General features: G+C 39.8%; 1 protein-coding gene across 2 annotated transcripts; it reads left to right on the top strand.

The window, feature by feature from the left end:
- Positions 1-1,271: 1,271 nt before the first annotated feature.
- Positions 1,272-20,547, top strand: ripk1l (receptor (TNFRSF)-interacting serine-threonine kinase 1, like). 2 transcript variants are annotated; one of them, XM_088338683.1, is made up of 11 exons: positions 1,272-1,708; positions 3,046-3,202; positions 4,703-4,840; positions 4,924-5,155; positions 6,948-7,097; positions 9,297-9,373; positions 9,446-9,521; positions 11,634-12,215; positions 12,280-12,318; positions 12,398-12,429; positions 18,841-19,000. In XM_088338683.1, exons 1-11 carry the CDS (start codon positions 1,548-1,550, stop codon positions 18,853-18,855), a joined length of 1,659 nt encoding a protein of 552 aa, XP_088194809.1. In that variant the 5' UTR covers positions 1,272-1,547; the 3' UTR covers positions 18,856-19,000. The 2 variants fall into 2 exon arrangements, with proteins under 2 accessions (XP_088194809.1, XP_088194801.1); XM_088338675.1 differs by having other exon boundaries at positions 1,273-1,708; positions 12,280-12,429; positions 18,841-20,547.
- The last annotated feature ends 27 nt before the right edge of the window (positions 20,548-20,574 follow it).

Below are 20,574 nucleotides of genomic sequence, written 5' to 3'. Positions count from 1 at the left end.
CGATCGATAAATACACTTTTAAATAATATTGAGCAAAAGTGAAGTAGAAATAAAAGGGGTTTAAAAACGTATACAGACAAGTAAATTCAAACAAATACTGCGCTCATTAGTATACTTAAGACGACACCGTGTAATATTAGGCACCTTCATGGAATTCATTAAAAAAATAAAGAAGTGTGATACAAACGTGCACTTTTCAAAATAATCTTAGGTCGAAAAAATGTGCAATTATTTAACATAACATATTTGAAAACATGAGCTTTGCCAAGAGGAAGCTGGCTGTCCAGCATCTTGCTGCCTCGGGTACACAACAAACTCTAAATTCCGGGGAAAATGAAATCAATGATTGGTGCGTTTTGGTCACTCTGTGTGTCCATAGTTTGTATTCTTCCTGGGCTTTTTACCCCCCCAGTTTAAGTTGCACTACGCCGGTTTGCCCCTTAGAATAGCACTAATAAACAACATTGTGGTTTTCCAGGAAATTTGATTTCTAACTGGCACGATGTTTTAGTGGTTGACTTGGCCTATTTTAACTCAACATCTAGCCATCAAATCCTAGTACAACCCCGTACAACGGGAGGTCAAATAATAACACACACTTTTCCTTTAAAGTTTAACTATACTGTAGCCAATGTAGACGTCTAACTTGAATGGTGACATCTCCCCTTAATGTAGCTTTATCATACAAAAGTGATGAAGCACCAGAGTCCATTGCCCGTAGGAGATCATTGGTTACCTTAATCAGAGCTGTCTCAGTAGAGTGGTTAGCCCTGAATCCTGATTGCATTGATTAAAAAAGATTGTTCTTGGATATGAAATCATTTAGCTGCTTTGCCACTACTATTTAAAGTAAGTATAAACCGGCAGATGGATGGATGGATGGATGGATGGATGGATGGATGGATGGATGGATGGATGGGTGGATGGGTGGGTGGATGGATCGATGGATCGATTGATCGATTGGTCGTTGGGTGGATGGATGGATTGATGGGTGGGTGGATGGATGGATGGATGGATGGATGGGTGGTTGGATGGATGGATGGATGGATGGATGGATGGATGGATGGATGGATGGATGGATGGATGGATGGATGGATGGATGGATGGATGGATGGATGGATGGATGGATGGATGGACGGACCGATGGATGGATCGATGGATTGATTCTTGGTGAGAAACGGAAAGAGAACGGAGCGCAACGAGTTGCCCTGCTCTGGTATCGACTTGACTTGTCTGGCTGTAGTTTTTCGATAGGCAGTTTGCGTGTCTGATATTTGTTTAACCACACTCCGTCACTTTAGCAGATCCAGGAAGTTGTGGCGATTGAGGTCCAACTTTCTAAACCCCGTTTTATATTTTGTTGCTTTTATAACGTTTACACAAAGTCATTGGGAATGGGAGCTTGCTTATGTTAGCATCGACACTTTTTTCCCCTCTTGTTCCATTTTGGGCTTTACATGACACGCTATCCTCCAGCGATAGCTTACTTTTTGTTACTGTTCTTTTTAACACTTTTAGGGATCAGTTGTGGGTAGTGAAGAGGAATAATGGCTGCCGCGCCACCGTCCTCGCTGCAACTGCAAGCTACGGATATGATCCGAAAAGAGCACCTGGACGCCGGGGGTTTTGGGGAAGTTTACCTGTGTTATCACGTCATCCTCGGTCCGGTGGTCATGAAGACAATGTATACAGGTCCTCTTCGCAATGAGTGAGTTATATTTATTCATGATGCGCGTATGTTATGAGTTTCATTATGTATACACATGGGGATTTCCACTTTTCTTGCATACGCACGGATCACGTGCCAGACAGGAGAGAACATTTACGATAACAAATACGTTTTTTTTCATTATTGGGGAAACATTGGGAAAAGTGTTTTTGTTGTTTGGTAATCGTATCGATTTGTATGCATCGACGAATGGGATATGACTTCTGCTATGTGGTTTTAAAGCTCCAGTGTGTAGTATTTGTCCAGTATTAGTTCAGTAAACATTCTGGGCTTCATTTTCTCAAGTTTCTCTTTTCTGGAGCAATCAGATGCTTGCCATGTTATAGAACAAACATTCTCTCGGGGGCCTGGCTAGTAGATTAGAGAGAAATAAAACAAGAGAGAAAGAAATAAGATGAAGTGAGGCAGAGAAATGTAGAGAGGGCGAGATACTGAGAGAGAGAGTGATAAAAAGAGAAATAGTGAGAGAGGGGGTAAGAAAGAGTGAGAAATTATGAAATCCTAAGAGAGAGAAAAGGAAAATGAAGAGAGAGCAAAATAAGGTAAACAGACACAGAATGAAAGAGGCAAAGAGTAACTAAGAAAGAGAAAAAGAGGGCTAGAGAGAGAGAGAGAGAGATACTAGTACAGCATTTGTGAGCGGCACCTGGTTTTGGCAAAATCTAGTAATCTCTTGCATTTCTCTAAACGTTGTCTCGTGAGCCAGATTCAATCCTTTAGCGGGCCTAAATTCATCCCGCGGGCCACCTGTTTGACACCCCGGGATTAGAGATAAGATCAGGCTTAAAAAAGAAATCATCCCCACCCGAGTCGCGGGTTTATAAACCTGAACCTCCCCAAACCTGACAGATTTACTTGATTTCCACTCCTCACACATAACATCAAAAACAGACCAGTTGAAAAAATTCTGACCTGAACATGATTGGCCAGATGCTTTCACGAGTATCCATACTGTACAGCTAAGTGTTAATCATTTCATTCCCAAATGCTTAAATTAAAAGGATATCGTAAAAAGATACTGTATTTTGGGCGAAACTGTAAAAAATAGCATCTCAGACATATGGAGTACTTGTGGAGGCTGCCAGAACTGTTCATACTAGCCGCAGGTACTAAAGGCAAACAAAAACAAGTCTGACATAAGGAAGTCTTTATCAGCATTTATCTTTAGATAACATTAGTCAAGTGACAATTGTTTTTATAGCACTTAATCACAAAATGTCTCAAAGGACTGAACAGGTTTCAATTGTACACCATCCCCCAATCTTAACCCTTTGTATCCTCATTGACTCTTCCTCATTTTCTTCAAATATATCCAGGGAAAGTAAGAGATCTCTGCTGGAGGAAGGCAGCATTATGGCAAGCCTGAACCACAAGCGAGTGGTGAGGTTGTTAGGCGTCATTATGGAGGAGCGAGGCTGCTCTTTGGTCATGGAGCTGATGCCCAGGGGAAACTTGCTGGCCATGCTGGAGAAGGTTAGCCCTGCGCCCTTTCATAGCTTAACGCAGTGGTCGGCAACCAGCAAAAAAATTACCCTATTTTTCGCCTAAACTGTATTTATTTGTGTGTACACATGTTTTTTATTCACTCCTAACAATCTAAAAATCTGGGTGTGCGTGCGTATAAAGTCATAAAAATGGAGCAATGATTGACCAAGCGACGAATATCGCTGACCACATTTACTCAGCATTGCATGCACTGGGAATCGAAACTGGATCGTGCCACTGAAAGCGCCACTCTCTAATTCCTAGGCCACTACGATTGTTGATAAAAAGGAAAAGGCATCACATTTTATGGCATCATCACACTATTTGTACTCTCAGTGCCGGATTGTACGATGTAATAGTATTATGAGAAAGTGTGGAATGATAAGATAAATTCTAATGCCTTTTCTTAGGTAATCTAGATTAGGGGTGGGTGGTACTGGGATTTCTGGTATCAATTCAATGCAGGTAAATACAGGGTAGTATCGACTGATACGGTATTCGATACTGATACTTTTTGCTCAAAAATATCAAATCATTAAATAACAAATCCCTTCTCCCTTTGAATTAGTTTATAATTACATTTAAAAGTGCACACAGATTTTAGGCACTAAAAGGTTCTGCCTTTTAATTAACAATTCAGATTCAGATTCAGATCTACTTTATTGTCATTCTAGTACACGTGTATACAGAACGAAATGTCGATACATCTGACCCGCACAGTTTCCTTGAATGTACAGATATAAGTAAAGTTGTATTGTATTATGGCTACGTATAGTATTTTACCATAGTGCCGATAGTGCAAGAGGAGTAGCTAACCGGATGTGCAAAATGGGCAGTCAGGTTAACAAGTCAGGTAAACAGTAACATTAACACTGTAACAACTGGCAGTTTTTTTTTATAGCTTGCCACTCCTTGCACATTGCTCTCTGTACTATTGTAATTACAGCGTTATTGTTACAGTGTTAATGTTACTGTGTACCTGACTTGTTAACCTGACTGCCCATTTTGCACATCTGGTTAGCTACTCTTCTTGCACTATCGGCACTATGGTAAAATACTATACGTAGCCAAAATACAATACAACTTTATTTATATCTGTACATTCAAGGAAACTGTGGGGGTCAGATGCATCGACATTTCGTTCTGTATACACGTGTACTAGAATGACAATAAAGTAGATCTGAATCTGAATCTGAATAACGCTGTAAGTACAATAGTGCAGAGAGCAAATGTGCAAGGAGTGGCAAGCTATAAAGAACTGCCAGTAGTGCAAAAAGTCAGATTAGCAGCCTTTTAGATTTAGGTTAACTATATGTTAGATTGACCATTTAACAGTCTAATGGCCAGGGGGACTAGACTACTGCGGAACCTGGTGGTCCTGCACCGCACACTGCAGTACCTCTTCCCAGAGGCTAGCAGAGTGAACAGTCCATGATGGGGGTGAGAGGGTAAGTACAAAGAAAACAAATATGGTCTCTTTTTATCTAGGTCACTGTGCCTGTATCAATCAAAGGAAGAATCATCTTAGAGATCCTGGAAGGGATGGTGTACCTCACCGAAAGGAAAGTGATTCATAAGGACATCAAGCCGGAGAACATTTTAATTGACAAAGATTTTCACATCAAGGTGAGGTGTCTCCGTGTTAACAACATACTGTAGCTGCACTATTTAAAAAAAAATTGAGGATATCCGCCTATCCCACTATCTAGATCGCCGATCTCGGCCTCGCCACCTGCAAGATGTGGAGCAAACTCACCAAGGAGGAATCCCTCAAGAAAAGTCGCTTTGGCCTGTCGAGCAGGATGAGGCCGGCGGGCACGTTGAGCTACATGGCACCTGAGCACCTGCAGAGCGTCCACACCATCTTCACCGAGAAGTCCGACGTCTACAGCTTTGCCATCGTCATGTGGGTCATTATCACAGGCCAACAGCCTTACTTGAGTAAGTCGGCCTCTTTGAGAACGAAACCTTTTCCAAATCAAAACTTAAATAAATTTCGGATGACAGAGGGCACACGTTTAAAAGCCTCAATGTGCAAATTTAAAGAAGAAACTCAACATTGTTTTTGTAAACGCTGCAACCGGATATGAAGCCGGAAGCTAAAATTGCCCAAATATGAACTCATTCATGTCCATTTCTTACACTTTGAAGGATTAGCGGGGAAATGTCCTGTGTAGAAAAGTAACACAATTAAGACACCCGTTTGTGAATCGCATGATCTTAAACTCTTCCCACCCCCTTTCAGAACATAACAAAGTGGTAGAGACGAGATCAAGTATTGCTACTACAGTCATCCCTTTCTCTTTTGCGGGGGTTGCATTCCAAAAACGTCCCGCGGTATTCAAAACTTGAAAAGTATAAGATATCCTTTCTTTCCGGATTTATTTTCATTTTACTTTTTTCATTTATTGATACGTTTATTTCTTTGATAGATATTCTGTTAAGCGTTTCCGAGGGCAGTGATAAGCACATTTGCCTAACACGCGATAGGTTCCTTGTTCAAGAAAGGGTAAAACATTTATTGGCCTGGGGAGGGATGGGCGCCACCAGGTTTTACCCGCCCAAAACACACCATAGGAAGTAGGCCTCTACCGCGAGAGTGGTTAAGGGATACCACGACCAAATGTAATTTTAAAAATCATTCAGTTTTATTGAACAACTGCACATGTATTGATTAAAGACATGATCCACTTTATTTTACAAGAATTTGTCGCCATCATGTGAATGTTATGGAAAACTGCATGTACCTCCGTTTGGCAAACCAAAATAGCCATATTGGACCAAAGATAAAAACAAAAATAAATATGTCTGGAGCCGCAAAAAATGAAACGCCTTATATAAGCCTTATAAGAAAGGAAACACATACTGTATCTATCTATATTAATTGGAAAACGTTAAGAATGGGTCCTGTTTCTGTAGTGCGCAACCATATAGTTTTCCATTATCAAACCTTTTTGGAAAAGCGCCTGGGACCCACTAAGGAGCGCCTGCATTTGGCTCCAGAGCAGGTTCAGCGGGTGGAGAAGGCCAACTTTGTTGGCGGTAGAAAGCACCATCCTCTGCCATTTTCCTCAGCCGCTGTTGGTTTGTCGGTCCAGAGTTATGCTGACAGGATGCCTTTTAATGAAAACCCGAAGTTAAAAATGATTTGTGCATACATAATGTAGGTTCGTCAAGCTGTTTTATGAATGAGTTGCATTGAATTGTAAGCTGCAGTGTTTTAAATATAAAGAAAAAAGTAGCGGCTTGTAGTCCAGAATTTGTGGTAATAAGCAATAAACCATGGTCCTGTTTTCATATTGTGTTCTGAGTTAATTAGTAAAGAGTTATAATGATAATAATAATAATAATACATTCCACTTCAAAGCTCCTTTTAGGACACCCAAGGTTGCTGTACCTAAAATAGAGTAACCGAACAACAATAAAGCAAGAATAAAACAAGGAAGTAATAAATGGCAAAGAAAAACACAGTAGAGTTAAAAGGGGGCGGTATGTGAGGCAAGTAATCATGAAAAGACAAGTCTGAAGAGGTGGGTTTTGAGTCCGGATTTGAAGGTGGAAAGGCAGAAGTTTGTGAATGGCCATGTAGGTGTAGAGGAGGATTTTGTAGTTGATTCTATGGTTGATTGGGAGCCAGTGGAGTTACTGGAGGACAGGGGTGATGTGATGGGTAGAGGGGGTTTTGGTGATGAGAATTAAATCAAACCAGTAGACATAGTTTGTTTGTGTCCAGATGCCAGGAATGAAGATCAAATCAGCCAGTGCGTCCGCAATGGTAACAGGCCAACAATGGACGCCGTCCCTGAAGATATGCCGAAAAACATCACACGATTGATGGCGAAGTGCTGGGCTCACAATCCACTGGAAAGACCGACATTTCAAGGTAGGTTTGATTTCACAAAATAAGGTAATGCCCGTGGGCAGCACAGCGGCGCAGTGGTTAGCGCTTGTGTGGCACGGTTCTGAGGTCATGAGATCAAACCCGCTGTGTGGAGTTTGCATGTTCTCCCTGTGATTGCGTGGGTTTCCTCCAGGCACTTTGGTTTCCTCCCACATTCCAAAGACATGCGTGTCAGTTTAATTGGCCGGTCCAAATTGTCCCTAGGTGTGAATGAGCGGGTGAGTTGGTTGTGCCTGTGTGCCCTGCGACTGGCTGGCAACCAGTTCAGGGTCTCCACTGCCCACTGCCTGAAGATGGCTGGGACCCTACTGAGGATAAGCGGTGCAGATAATGGATGGATGGAAGATTATGCCCTACTTTTTTTTTTAGTCGTCTTTTTTTATAGGTTTGCTATCACTATAATGTGCACCTGTGTATAATGTTCACCCGTATTTTTAGATGAAAATTTGGTACAAAATTTAGTTTCCCCTATTCTCAGACCAAATTGTTAGGATTCAACTGCATAGAACCCGGGTCACGGCGGCAGGTGCGCCAAATCCTAACACCATTTTTATTCATAGTACCGGACACAAATATTAATTTTGTTGTGCATTTCACATGTTATTATGACAATAAATTCTATCCTATTTTTCTTTACCATTCTGAGCATTGTTAGGTACAAACAATTTTAAATACGTGCTGATATGAATGAAATCATTTATTGACAATGTGAATGAAATAAGAAATAAATACCAAAATGTCCTTTTATTTATTCAATATCCTTCAATGTCTACTTCATCATCAGATACACCAAAGTGTTGTTTACCTTATTGTGCCTTTTTGCGTTTATTCATATCTCTCATGGCACTTTGTTTTCTTTATTCTCTAACAATCATATCTGGTAACGTGAATAAACATAGTTTGATAATGACATGAAATCGAATGCCTTTTTGTATGTCATATAAATCACTCGTGGTTAGGATTCGTTGCTCTCGCAACCGTGACTCGTTGCACCCAGTGGTTTGCAACTGTGGTCAGTAAATCGTTGCACAAATTCGGTAAAACCTCGAGTATCATGCACAACCAAACTTTGATATTTTATTTTAAGGTTAAAAAAAAATTGCGTAATAGAGGAATAAACACGGTTAGTGTTATCTTCTCTTAAGCTGAAAATGTGCTTGTTTTTCTACCATAATTTTCTACATTGAACTCTTAACTTCCTTTTTGAGGGGGAAGCTGACATTGTGTTTTTGTACCCCCAAAACTACATTCTTACTCACTGATAAATAAACTGTAGTTTCAGTTTTTCCAATCCCAAAACAAGCTTATCCTTTGTTTAAGTCTAGCGCCATCTTGTTCAACACCAAATTCTAGCTTCTTCTATTATGCAAGAAGCTTGCTTCACTTCTGTCCGGTGGATAGCTGGCATCATCTTCTACATAGGAAACAAGCTTCATTTCTACTCGAAACCTAGTGCTACGTTTTTTTTCCTGCGTCAAAAACTTGGTTCTTCTTCTTCCTCGTCAAAACAATGTCAATCTTCCACAACGAAAACGATCATAATCTTCCTCGCTGAAAACTAGCACAATATTGTCAATGGCAATAAAGTAGCATCATTTCCGACACCCGGAAGTATTTTCTTCTACGATCAAAATGGTGTCTGTATGGAGAATTAGTGTATTCATCTTTACTGAAAACCAGCCTCTTCTTTTTTTGTGCAGAAAACAAGCTTCTTCCTCTTTGCTGAAAACTAGTGTCTTCCTCTTGAGCATGAAAAACTTTTTTTGTGCCAAAAACTAGCTTCTTCTTTTCTGAAACAAGCACTGTTGTTTTCTGCCCCAGAAATTAGCATTGTTGTATTAAGTCTGGAATTTTAGCATTATTTTTCTTCATGCTAAAACTTTTTGTTATCCACCAAAGACTAGCGTTGTATTTTTCTTTCAACCAAAGGTTCCTCGCCTGAACTGAAAGGTTGTGTTATATTTTTCAAATAATATAGTAATAAATTATAGGAATAGTTTCGTAACCTGTATAGTGTATATGTTTTTCGAGTACCGAATTGGGACTTTTTTTTGCAGGATTCAGTTTATAATCTGGAGGTATTTATAACCCAGAATAAATTGTAAACCCAAATTTTTTGCTATTTGCAAGATGTGCTAACATGTGCAAATTATTTTTCTCATTTGACTCCTTTCCTAACAGAGGGCTACAATCAATTAGATTCCTTCTTCGTGACAGAGCTCGCAGCACATGTGGAGGAAGATTTACGTCATCTACAGGTGGATATATAAAATATACTTTTATTTTTATCACATTTTGTCACATTGTCTGTCTTGGTGAATTCCACACAGATGCGATACGAAGGCCCAGATGATCTTATCGACAAGATGAGGTCATTGTCCATGACGGATGAATGTATTTCAACAGGTAAGCAATAAAATTGGCTTGTTTGAATGTATTTATTAGTAAAATGTTATTACTAACACCAAAATATTTAGATTTTAAAGATAGGCCAATTGCAAACAACGTGTCTGGAGAAAATCCCCAAAAAGTCCCAAAGTTTTTAATACAAATCTCAATATGAAGGAAATTGCGATTAGTTTAACACACTATAACTTGGAACTTTAGACATTTGAAATTGCAGTCTAAAACACATATTTTGGAAATGTAAATCCTTTTTTTTTTTAACTCAACTTTGATACCAAAAAAAACAATATCCCTCGTACCTTTGATACATAATTACTAATTACAGTAGTATATAATTCCTCTTTTACTCCTTTCAAAATATTTTGAAAGAATAACCTTTAAAATCCCAATAATGCATTTTCCTTTAAAACATGTTAAATTACAAGAGTGCAATAAAACACAACATGCATTCAAAAAATAATAAGCCAGCCTTTTGAAAAGGTAATGTAAATAAAATCAAATAATAAAGTTTAAGTTTGAATTCCATGCAAATGTCACAAGTCAATGCACAGGTAAAACACAGCAGAATCCTCTATTCTTGATACCAAATCAAAGCAGCCATGCGCGGGTGTGAGCAATAAAACACAATGTTATCCCTGCGTGTCATTCCAAATATATTCTGACGAAAATCCAAAATCACTTTATAAAAACTCCTACTTTGTTACTAAATACGTGCTTATGACAATGTGTACTTACCCGTTTAATGTGACATATGTGTAGTGATAGGTTGAGGGACATTGTGACACAGCCCCTTTAAAAGGGGCAAAATTTGGGCCTGCACAGCTCACCTCTAACACAGGTGTCAGGGGAAAGAGAGCAAAACAATCTGAGAAGAAAGTTCCAAAGAATTTTGCGTATCCCTTCTTTTTACAACTGGTTCCAAATCAAGTCATGCTTATTTGTAGCACAGACCACATATGATTGCAAACCACAGACTATTGTTACACCATCCCCTGATCTAAAACCTACTTGAGGGCAAGGAAAAACTCAAAAACCTCAACATGAGGAAAATGAAGAAACTTTGAGAAGGGGCACATGAGGTAAGCCCCCTCCCAGGATGACCAGGCTGCAAAGGATGTTGCAAAAACAAATAATACACAGATATTGTCAACATGAAATATAGGTGATTCATATGCTATAGAATAGACGTGTGTTTTAAGCATATATTTAAACAGTTCCACTGAGGTTGCAGATCGAATTTCAGGGGGCAGAGCATTCCACAACATCGGGGTCCGAATAAAGAACGCTCTCAAACCTGCGGTTCTCTTCTTGGCTTTTGGGATCACTAGTAGACCAGCATTTTCAGAGCGAAGGCTCTGGACCGGAACTTAGGGGGAAATTAAATATGAAAGATTTGAGGGAGCAAGTCCATGCATGATTTTGTATAATACCAATACAACCTTAAAATTGCATCTTAGGCTAACAGGGAGCCAATGCAGGTTAACTAAAATCGGGGTAATGTGATCAAATTTTCTCGTCTTAGTGAAAAGCCTCGCTGCAGCATTTTGTACTAGTTGCAGGCTCTTGATTTTGGACTTTGGGAGACCGGAGAGTAGTACATTACAGTAATCGAAACAGGAGGTAACAAACGCATGAACAGAGAGCTGCAGTCAAACCCATCACTTCTCACCTGTCAACTCGTACTAGCTGATCTTCCCCTTGGTTTCAGAGTTACGCCCCCTAATTGAAAAGTAATATTATTCTATGCATTTTCACATCATTGGAAAATGTTAAAAGTGTTTGTGCAAGGCTTTTCCTACTATAAGAACCCAGATTAAAACAAAGAAATATTTCCCTCACCCATCTTTTTAAATCTGTAAACATTTTTGGAAAAGCACCGTGGAGCCACTCCGCAGCTTCTGAGCGGCAGGTTGCCAGCCCCCGCCCTTCATCAACATTTAGTGGTCAATAATACACACGGTCCCTTTTAATTTATCGGTCAAACTTGTTTGTTATTTTTCAACAGGGCAGGTCCCACCAAGTAAAGTCAATTTAATTCCAATTCTAATTCATTAAATCACCAAATCAATATTTGCTTCGAAATTAAATGGTGTATTTGATTTTACCACACAGATTTTCCAGCTTTTCTGGAGAGCACAGATAGAAGTGGGCCTGTTGAAGCCAGCATAGAGGACATTGACGGTCTCTCTCATGAGAACAACTTGCGGTCGACAGTAGCCAACAATGAGCAGGAACTAGACGTCTCTTTGGAGGAGAAACTGCAACCGGAGTTGAACTACCACATACGCGGGAGCTACAACTGCGAAAACCAGTCTGACGTCGTAAACGGCCAGCAACACAGAAACTCCTCAAATCATTGGCCCAGTTCTCGGAATTACACGCCCAGCCGTCTGGAGCACAACTCGCCTTTTGTGTCTTCGGTCCAGTCTTGGACGAAAGCAGAAGCCGTGCAGCCCAGCAGTCAGGAAGACGCTCGGTATCATCCCGCCTCCCTCCTCCGCGACCCGATGACGGCGTCCCCTCCCAGGTCGTCCCTTTCGCAAACGTCAGGCAGCGCGGCTTCTCTGCCGCCTTTTTGTCAGCAGCATCCGGATTCTCACTGTTTGCGTCAGCATTCCTGGCCTGTCTCGTCAGAGACTGAAACGTCAGGTTACACTTGCAACCAAAGCAAGAATAGGGCGGCACAAGATTATGGTACGTTGACAGCATTTCGTGCATCATTTAGTTTCTGACTATGTTTCTTTTCTTGATCTCGAAGGATCTCTTTACATCAGCAATGCCAGGGGGATCCAAATCGGTAACAACAACAAACTCAATATTCACACCTACGACCCCAATCAAAGTTTTTCTTCTCTTCCAAATTACTCGTGGACCAGCTATCAACTCAGAGAGGGAATCCAGCAATATGGTAAATATTTTTTTAACACTTGATTCTTTCAGCTTGTTAATTCTCAATCAAGTCGTGTCTTCATTATATCACCAGTCACTGCTACACGTAATGATGAATAGCATTGGAAAGCTTAAATACTTTGGATTCAAAATATGCTTTTCAAAATGTACTCATCTCAGAAACATCACTATCAGTCTGAAAGAAGATACCAGAAAACTATGAAGCCGAGATAGCTTACCAATAATCTCCTTGGTAGTGAGATCGTTCTTTGCAATCATGGAGTTGTTACATCCATCTGTTATCTGCCCCGCTTATCCTCAGTAGGGTCGCGGGGGTGCTTGAGCCCATCCCCGCTATCTTTGGGCAGTGGGCAGAGGACACGCTCAACTGGTTGCCAGCCAGTAGCAGGGCACAAAGAGACAGACATCTCACCTGCTCAGTCACACTTAGGCACAGTTTGGACCGGCCAATTAACCTGACATGCATACTTTTGGAATGTGGGAGAAAACCCACGCAAGCACGGGAAGAACATGCAAACTCCACACAGGAAGATTCGATCTCATGACCTTAGAACTGTGCCACACACGCACTTACCACTGGATATATTTGAAGAAAATGAAGAAGAGTCAATGAGAATACAAAAAAGTTAGGATCAGGGGATGGTGTACAATTTTAACCTGTTCAGTCCTTTGAGACATTTTGTGATTAAGCGCTTCCCCCAGCGAATCCAACTGTGTAAAATATATACCTCAAAACACACGATAATGCCGACAGATAAAAGAAATCTGCCTAAAAGCATTTCTGCATCGTTGGACAGTCCTTGTTGCAATCCGTCTGTTTCACCAAATCATTTTCATTCACAAATAAGCAGATTTGTAAAATTGTTTCCAATATGGGGGTTAGCCTCTGAACTTTTGATTTACACAACTCTTGGCCAATAGCAGGGTTTTTTTTGCGATATACTTCCCACATTAGCCCTTTAAGGGCCTGTATGATAAAATTGACGTCGCCTCCTTTAGCTTTGAATATTATTAGCTAGTAAACCAAATTAAATGATGATTGAAACATTGGTTAGCCAATGAAATCTGAAAAGAAAGATACGCAGATATACACTGTGTATTCAAATAAGAACCCAAAGTAAATGTGCGTAACGCCACTCGTAATTGATGCTTACGCACCATTTACGTGCAAGTGTGCCAAATCATTGACTTCTGGAAAAGGAAGTCAAGCATTTACCACTCTTTCAAAATGTCTAGAAATGGCCAAATTAAAACACAGTTGCAAATGTGTAAAATACTATGTTTAGTTTTTCGGACTATGGTTAAATTTGACAAGGTAAGGCTTCAAGCTATTGTCTCACCTGTTTTTCAGCTAAGATGTGCATGCTACACTCACCTGCAGGCATTTGATTGCAAAAAAAAAAAAAAAATTCAGGCAAGGATAAAAACTTTCTGTTTTTGTGTGTTGAGTCAAGTCAAATCACTTCTATTGTACAGCCCTTAGTCACAAAAATGTCTCAAAGGACTATATAGGATTACAATGACACCATCGCCTGATCTTAAACCAACATGCGGGCAAGGAAAAACTCAAAACCTCAGCGTGAGGAAAAAAGAAACATTGAGAAGGGGCCTCACAAGTGGTAATCCCCCTTCCAGGATGACCAGGGTAGAATGAAATGAAATGAAATGATCTGCATTTATATAGCGCTTTTCAAGTCAAGACTTCCCAAAGCGCTTTACAGTGTGCTTCACATTTCCCAATAGCGGCCGTGCAGCCATGTAAGGCGCTAACCTGCTTATTGGGGGTATTAGGGGTTCAGTGTCTTACCCAAGGACACTTCAACATGTAACACGGAAGAGCCGGGATTCGAACTGCGATCTCTTGATCCCAAGACGAGCGCTCTACCTCCTGAGCCACTGCCGCCCCTATAGATTTAGCATTGAGTTACAGTACACAAAGATGGTAAACATCAATAAAAGAGAACACTAGGTAACATGTTGAAGGTTGTCCGGAAATTGCATCACGGCAACGACGTGTGTTCCAACTTGGATTTCTCAAAGTTGGTAGCACTTGCAGTGATTATTTCAGTCTGGGACAAAACTTCAGTGCGTTACCTTTCAAAATAGACTGAAACTTTCCATATTCTCCAAAAGGTTCAAGAACAGCATTTAATTTACTGGATTGAGATTTTAGGCCAATTTTAGAGAAGCTCTTGATCAAACTCAGATGCAGCATTTTCATCATCTGTTCACTGTTGTTTTTCAGTTTACAGCTCCATCCTGCTCTTTAGTTGGACATGTGACAATATTTATACTAGATCAAAAATAACTGGAAAAAAAACCGAATTTGTCCGGAAATTTATAGTATCACACGGTACAATACACACTGTCCCTTTAAGTGACCAAACAAAAGTGCATTAGGGCAAAACATTAGCCATGTGCTTAAAGTGGCCCGATCAGCTCGCAGATTGTCCATTAGGTGGAGCTCTCGCAGCACCTGCTTCTGGATTCGGAGTCTTGTGGAAGTACCACATAAGTAGCCCAAATTTAAGACATTGGGGTAGCCTGTATATTTAATATCAAAACTATCACCTATTTGCGTGGCTGCAACGACACTCCAAAAGATCATATTACCATGTTCATTGTTTTTTTTTCCTATTAAAATTTGGAAAAAAATGCTAGGAGTGAGCAAATTTGTAATCATCATAAGTGTTTTATTTTAGCTGGAAAAAAATGATAAGTAATTGTGCTTATTTTTCTTGTGTTTCTTCCCCGGTCTTGATCAGTTAAAAATATCGTGAAATAAGTAAAATAATAATAATAAAATAATGGGCAGCACGGCGGCGCAGTGGTTAGCGGGTGTGCAGCACAGTTCTGAGGTCATGAGATCGAACCTCCTGTGTGGAGTTTGCATGTTCTCCCCGTGCTTGCGTGGGTTTCCTCCCGGCACTCCGGTTTCCTTCCACATTCCAAAAACATGCATATTAGGTTAATTGGCCGGTCCAAATTGTCCCTAGGTGTGAATGAGCGAGCAAATTGTCTGTCCCTGTTTGCCCTGCGACTGGCCGGCAACCAGTTCAGGGTGTCCCCTGCCCACTGCCAGATGATAGCTGGGATGGGCTCCGGCACCCCCGCGACCATATTTAGGATAAGCGATGCAGATAAATGAAGTAAAATAATACTTAAAATGACAAATGAGAAAAATCTGAAAATTAAAGGGCATATTTCTGAGTTTTGGCTGATAGCGGCCTTCCAGATCTGTTAAGGCCTTCAGCTGGGCTGCCAAAGTTGGCGCTCCAGGTCCCGTCACTGTGTCGATCATCTTGGCTAAAGTTAGTACTGTAGGGGGTAACTCCGGAGTAAAAGCGGGTGAATTCGGTGTAAAACACCAAAAATAAAAGTATGGACTTTCTTTTAAGAAAGTTTTAAGCAGATTTTGGTACCTGCCTATGCACACTCCCGACCCTTATTTAGTATATTATTAGCACTCAATACTACAACTCAATACAACATTTTATTTATATCTGTACATTCAAGGAAACTGTGCGGGTCAGATGTATCGACATTTCGTTCTGTATACACGTGTACTAGAATGACAATAAAGTAGATCTGAATCTGAATCAGCAATAGTTGCTCATTGATTTTTTTTCCCTTCATACCAATAAATTAAAAATAAAATAGAAAATAAAGAAATGTTACTGCTGCACTAAACTGTCAATTCTTATGTCAGTTGATCAATGAACGACATAAATTATGACTGTTTTAAATTCAACCCCTGTATTCTTCAATTGCTGCAAATTGAGCACAGGAACTGGTCGAGGGGAGACTAAGCGGGAGAATAATCCTAATTTGGACTCATTTTAATTAGTTTAACAGCTCCAAAGCAGTGTGTTCCTAGATTTTAATACTCAAAACAGACTGATACTTTTGTTCTCTTTTTAACAATTTTAATTAAGATTATTACGTGATTTTCAAAGTTATTATGTTGTAAGTGGTCTTTACTTAAACTGTGAAATATTTAAAAGTTCTTTAAAAAAAATATTTTCTAGTCTTCTTTTATAGCACTAAAGTTTGTTTTACAGGGATTCTGTGTTGTTGACTTTAAAGTTTATAAGTACATAAAAGTTTCAATTACTAATAATTTGGCTTACAGTAAATAGTAGCACAATACGTTTTTTATTTATTTGTAATGTTACGTTATTATTGGTAATATATCGGATAAAGCAATGAAAAAAAAATCCGAAAAGCTGTTCGGGAGCCAATAGGCCGGCTTTCTGTTGTCAGCCTAGCCATTAAAAAAAACCAAAAAAAACAAAAAAAAAAACTGGAATCCACATCACACACAATACAATAACATGCATACCTGTCAATTTATACACTTTCCCTAAATTCCCCCGTGTTTTTTGATCAAATTCAAATTGCATCGCATATAACAACATTTGTACATGAAAGGAATCAATGAAAAAACTCAAACTTTGTTTTGTTACCTTTTCAGCGCTTAACGAGAGAATTGTAATCATTAATAAGAAATTGACTTGGGTTGCCAGGTACGCAATAACCTCCTGTAAACCATCGAAGAGGAACCAGCATCCTGTTGTAGCAGCAATCACAAAAACAATATCAGTATATTAAATCCTGAAATTTAACAAAATTAGTTTGAATTCAATTTTAAACTCTTATCGGCGATTTGGTCTGTTTACTCGTCGATACAATATCCTACATAGTACAGTATCTCATCGGAACAACATTAGTTATTTTAGTTCAATAAGATGAGGAGCAGATTCTTTTTCACATTAAACTCCTGTCTCTTTACATTGTGTTGTGTTCGTGACTTGATTGCTGTGCTATTCGTTGCCTTTCATGTATGTATATGTATATTGAGGTTGGGTTGGATCTTGGTTGTAGGGACACCATTTGCTGTGGTGTTTCTTGGGCAAGTACAGCCTGGTTGCGTTCAACACTCTCCAGGCCAACATATACCGGAGTCATATCCCCCTGGTGGGAGGTGGCTAGTGTCAAGAACACACGCACATTCTTGACTCATTGTGGGAGATTGATACAGAGGAGGGGATTCCCAGCCCCCACCTCAACTGATGTGTCGCGACACCTGTTGTTGGGAGTCATTTCGTGACCAAACCCCCCGATTCTAACCCTTAATGCCGAGTGCTAAGCAGGGAGGAATCGGCTACCAATGTTGTAAGTCTCCGTTATGACTCCCCCGAGGCTCGAACCGGCATCCCCAAAGCCACCGAGCTAGTTTTTGCCTTTTCATAAATAGTGTCTACAATTCTAAAGCACACAATCATGGATCTTGCTTCTTGATTTGCTCTAAAAATGCACCAGATCCATGCGTTTGAATTTTGAAATGTACAAAATTTTCTCCCAGGGAGGTATGCGCCCTAGACTGTCCACCCACCAGAGTTTCACAAAATTCTAGGACAGGGGTAGGGAACCTATGGCTCGGGAGCCATATATGGCTCTTTTCATGAGTACGTATGGCTCCGAAATAAAACTTAACTATTGCACATCTCTCTGTGGCGTTCCAAAGTCAAGATATTTCATCCCGATTTTGGTCCATATAAAGCTGAAGCAACTTAATTCAGAGGTTTGATAAGAAACCATTTAAACTGGTGAATAAAAATGCTGGCAAACGACTTTGATTGGGTGAGCAGTACAGGTGGGCGGATCCCTGCACACAGCGCAAGGCACTTGCTTCTCTCTTACTCGCTCAGTGCAGTCTACACCGAAAGTGAATATGACGATATGCTTATCGTTTGCAGTTATTTGTGACATTTTTACAAAAGAACTTTGCCTGCACATTGTTTTGAAACCCTTATTAAGGACAAATTTCATAGAAAAAAAATTGCCTCAACACTGGTAACTGAAGGTGGAAGACAAATTGTAAATGGCATATTTACATTGCTTTGGGACACAGGATTTGGCATTATTATCATATCATACATTTGATTAATTCATCAAATGATACACAGTGAAATAAAATGTGCTGAAGAATAAGCTTTTGTCTAGAGAGAGGGTTTGGCAGTTTTTTCAATTTTGTCTGAAAATATATGATGTGGCTCTCTCAATTTATTTTTAAAACATTTTTTGATTATATTCAGATTCAGATTCAGATTTACTTTATTGTCATTCGTGTACACGTGTATACAGAACGAAATGTCGATACATCTGACCCGCACAGGTTCTTTGAACGTCAGCCGGGATAGATGAGATTAACCATGTCTTCGTCAGAATTTTAGCGCAGCAGTTCGTCATCTCGCGGTTCGATGCTCTTTGGGTCAAAAAGGTTCCTGACCCCTTTATCTACATATATCTATATCGCATTTGAATTCAATCAATGCATTGTTCAATCCCCATCAGCTGCAGGTTTTAGGTGCGGGGTTTCAATTCTGTCTTTTCTCTCACTACGCAGAGGACCGTGAAGTGACGAAAGAGCACCTGGAGGTCCTCGAGTCAAACATTGGCTTGAAATGGAAGAGTTACGCGCGGCGCTTGGGTCTAAGCGACGTGGAAATCGAGACCATCGAGCACGACTTCCACCTGGACGGCCTGCCAGAGATGGTGCACCAGACGCTGCAGCACTGGAAAATGAAGGAGGGGAGTCTCGGCTGCACCGTCGGGAAGCTTTGCCGAGCCCTCGAAGGCATCATAGACGTTGTTGTCATTCAGAAGATATTGAACATTTGCGCTTCTACTTAAATGCACTTTTAGATTACCTTTTTGATTTCCATAAGTCCAATCAATGCATTACACTGGTTTCATCCGATTTGGCTGAGGTGAATTGTATCGTGCTTGTGATAAAAAAAAAGTGAATGTTGAAACAGATGAAGATATAAAAAAAAAAACATGAAAACAGAAAATACTCGAGATTCACAGTTTTTAACGGTTTAGATTATTTGTTGTACATGAATTATGCAGATTACTACCACATAATGCCCATGTGGTGAAGCAAAAACACGAAAACGGGATGCCCTGTGAAATCTTTATATTCACCTTGCTCATTTGGAAGCTACTTAACATCACGCCTGTCAAGTCCTTTAATCTGGCCGGTGAGACGACGCTGAGAGAAGCACAAGAGAAAAATAACTTGCTGTTTAAAATGCGTGCACTGGATGCCGTCAAAGCCAGGCGCCACTCTCAAACCTGCCAGAGCTGTAATTTATTTCTCGCTTTCCTCTTTTTTTCTCTCATTCTCCCTTATTTTTTCTCTCTCTCTTTCTTTCTTTTCTTTCTCTTTCACTCTCTGTCACTGTCCGTTCTTTATTCTTCTTTGTGTAGCTCACTGTCTCTTTCAGACCTTTTTCTCTGTCTTTCTTTCTCTCTTTCTTGCTCTTTCTCAGTTGATTTCTCTCATTTCCTTTCCCTCTATTTTTTCTTGATTATTTTATTTTCCTTTTGTTTCTTTCTCATTCACTTTATTTACCTTTTTTTTCTTTTTCTTTCTCTCTCTCTTCCTGTTCCTCTCTCTCCATTTCTTATTCTCTCTCTTTCTCTCACTCTCACTAGTGGTTGCAAATCATTGTGCTAAATCCACCATGATAGTGTTTTAGTCTTTTATTTATCACTAGTCAACTATAACTTGATTCTTTGCCAATAATTAAATTACCCCCCCCCCCTTTTCTTTACCTGAAACAGGAAATCCTGTACCAAACATGGTGCCAGAGTCAAGGGTTCTAAGGTCTACCACAGTGACACATTACAATTGTCATAATAGAGCTATAAATATAGAATCCTTAGGTTTTCTTTCTATACCGATTGTCAAAACTATAATGAATCAAAACATGTGATATGACTTTCACATTCATAGAACTTTCAGTTTTACATTAGATGTACGTGGAATTTAGTAACCTGTCTGTTGTTTTTACGTGCAATATGAAAACAAATGCACTCTTTGCATGATTCCCTAGAATTGCAGTTCCTTTTACTATGTAGTATTAAGTTTGGTCAAATTATCCCACGTTCATCACGCTGCCTTTCTTTTATACTTGTAACCTGGGGTTTTGGCACCGAAGCTGTGATTGGGTTCCTGACGGCAATTTTTTTAAATAAGCATTTTGATAAACATTTTTATCTTGTTTTCTCACACTTTGGGAAAATAAACTTACCAAAACCTGATTAAGTTTTTTTCTTTCTTCATTGATTTTCA

The sequence above is a fragment of the Urocampus carinirostris genome, chromosome 1 (assembly GCF_059441175.1).
Source record: "Urocampus carinirostris isolate Australia breed hairy pipefish chromosome 1, RoL_Ucar_1.0, whole genome shotgun sequence".
Taxonomy (NCBI): Eukaryota; Metazoa; Chordata; class Actinopteri; order Syngnathiformes; family Syngnathidae; genus Urocampus; species Urocampus carinirostris.
The sequence above is the reverse complement of the archived record's forward strand: the minus strand, read 5'-3'. Positions and strand labels throughout refer to the sequence as shown.

Excerpts from the sequence above, each read along its gene's own strand:
- ripk1l (XM_088338675.1), top strand. The coding sequence starts at position 1,548 with ATGGCTGCCGCGCCACCGTCCTCGCTGCAACTGCAAGCTACGGATATG. Across the intron at positions 4,841-4,923 it reads ACAAAGATTTTCACATCAAG|ATCGCCGATCTCGGCCTCGC; the intron begins GTGAGGTGTCTC and ends CCCACTATCTAG. Across the intron at positions 12,430-18,840 it reads AGAGGGAATCCAGCAATATG|AGGACCGTGAAGTGACGAAA; the intron begins GTAAATATTTTT and ends CTCACTACGCAG.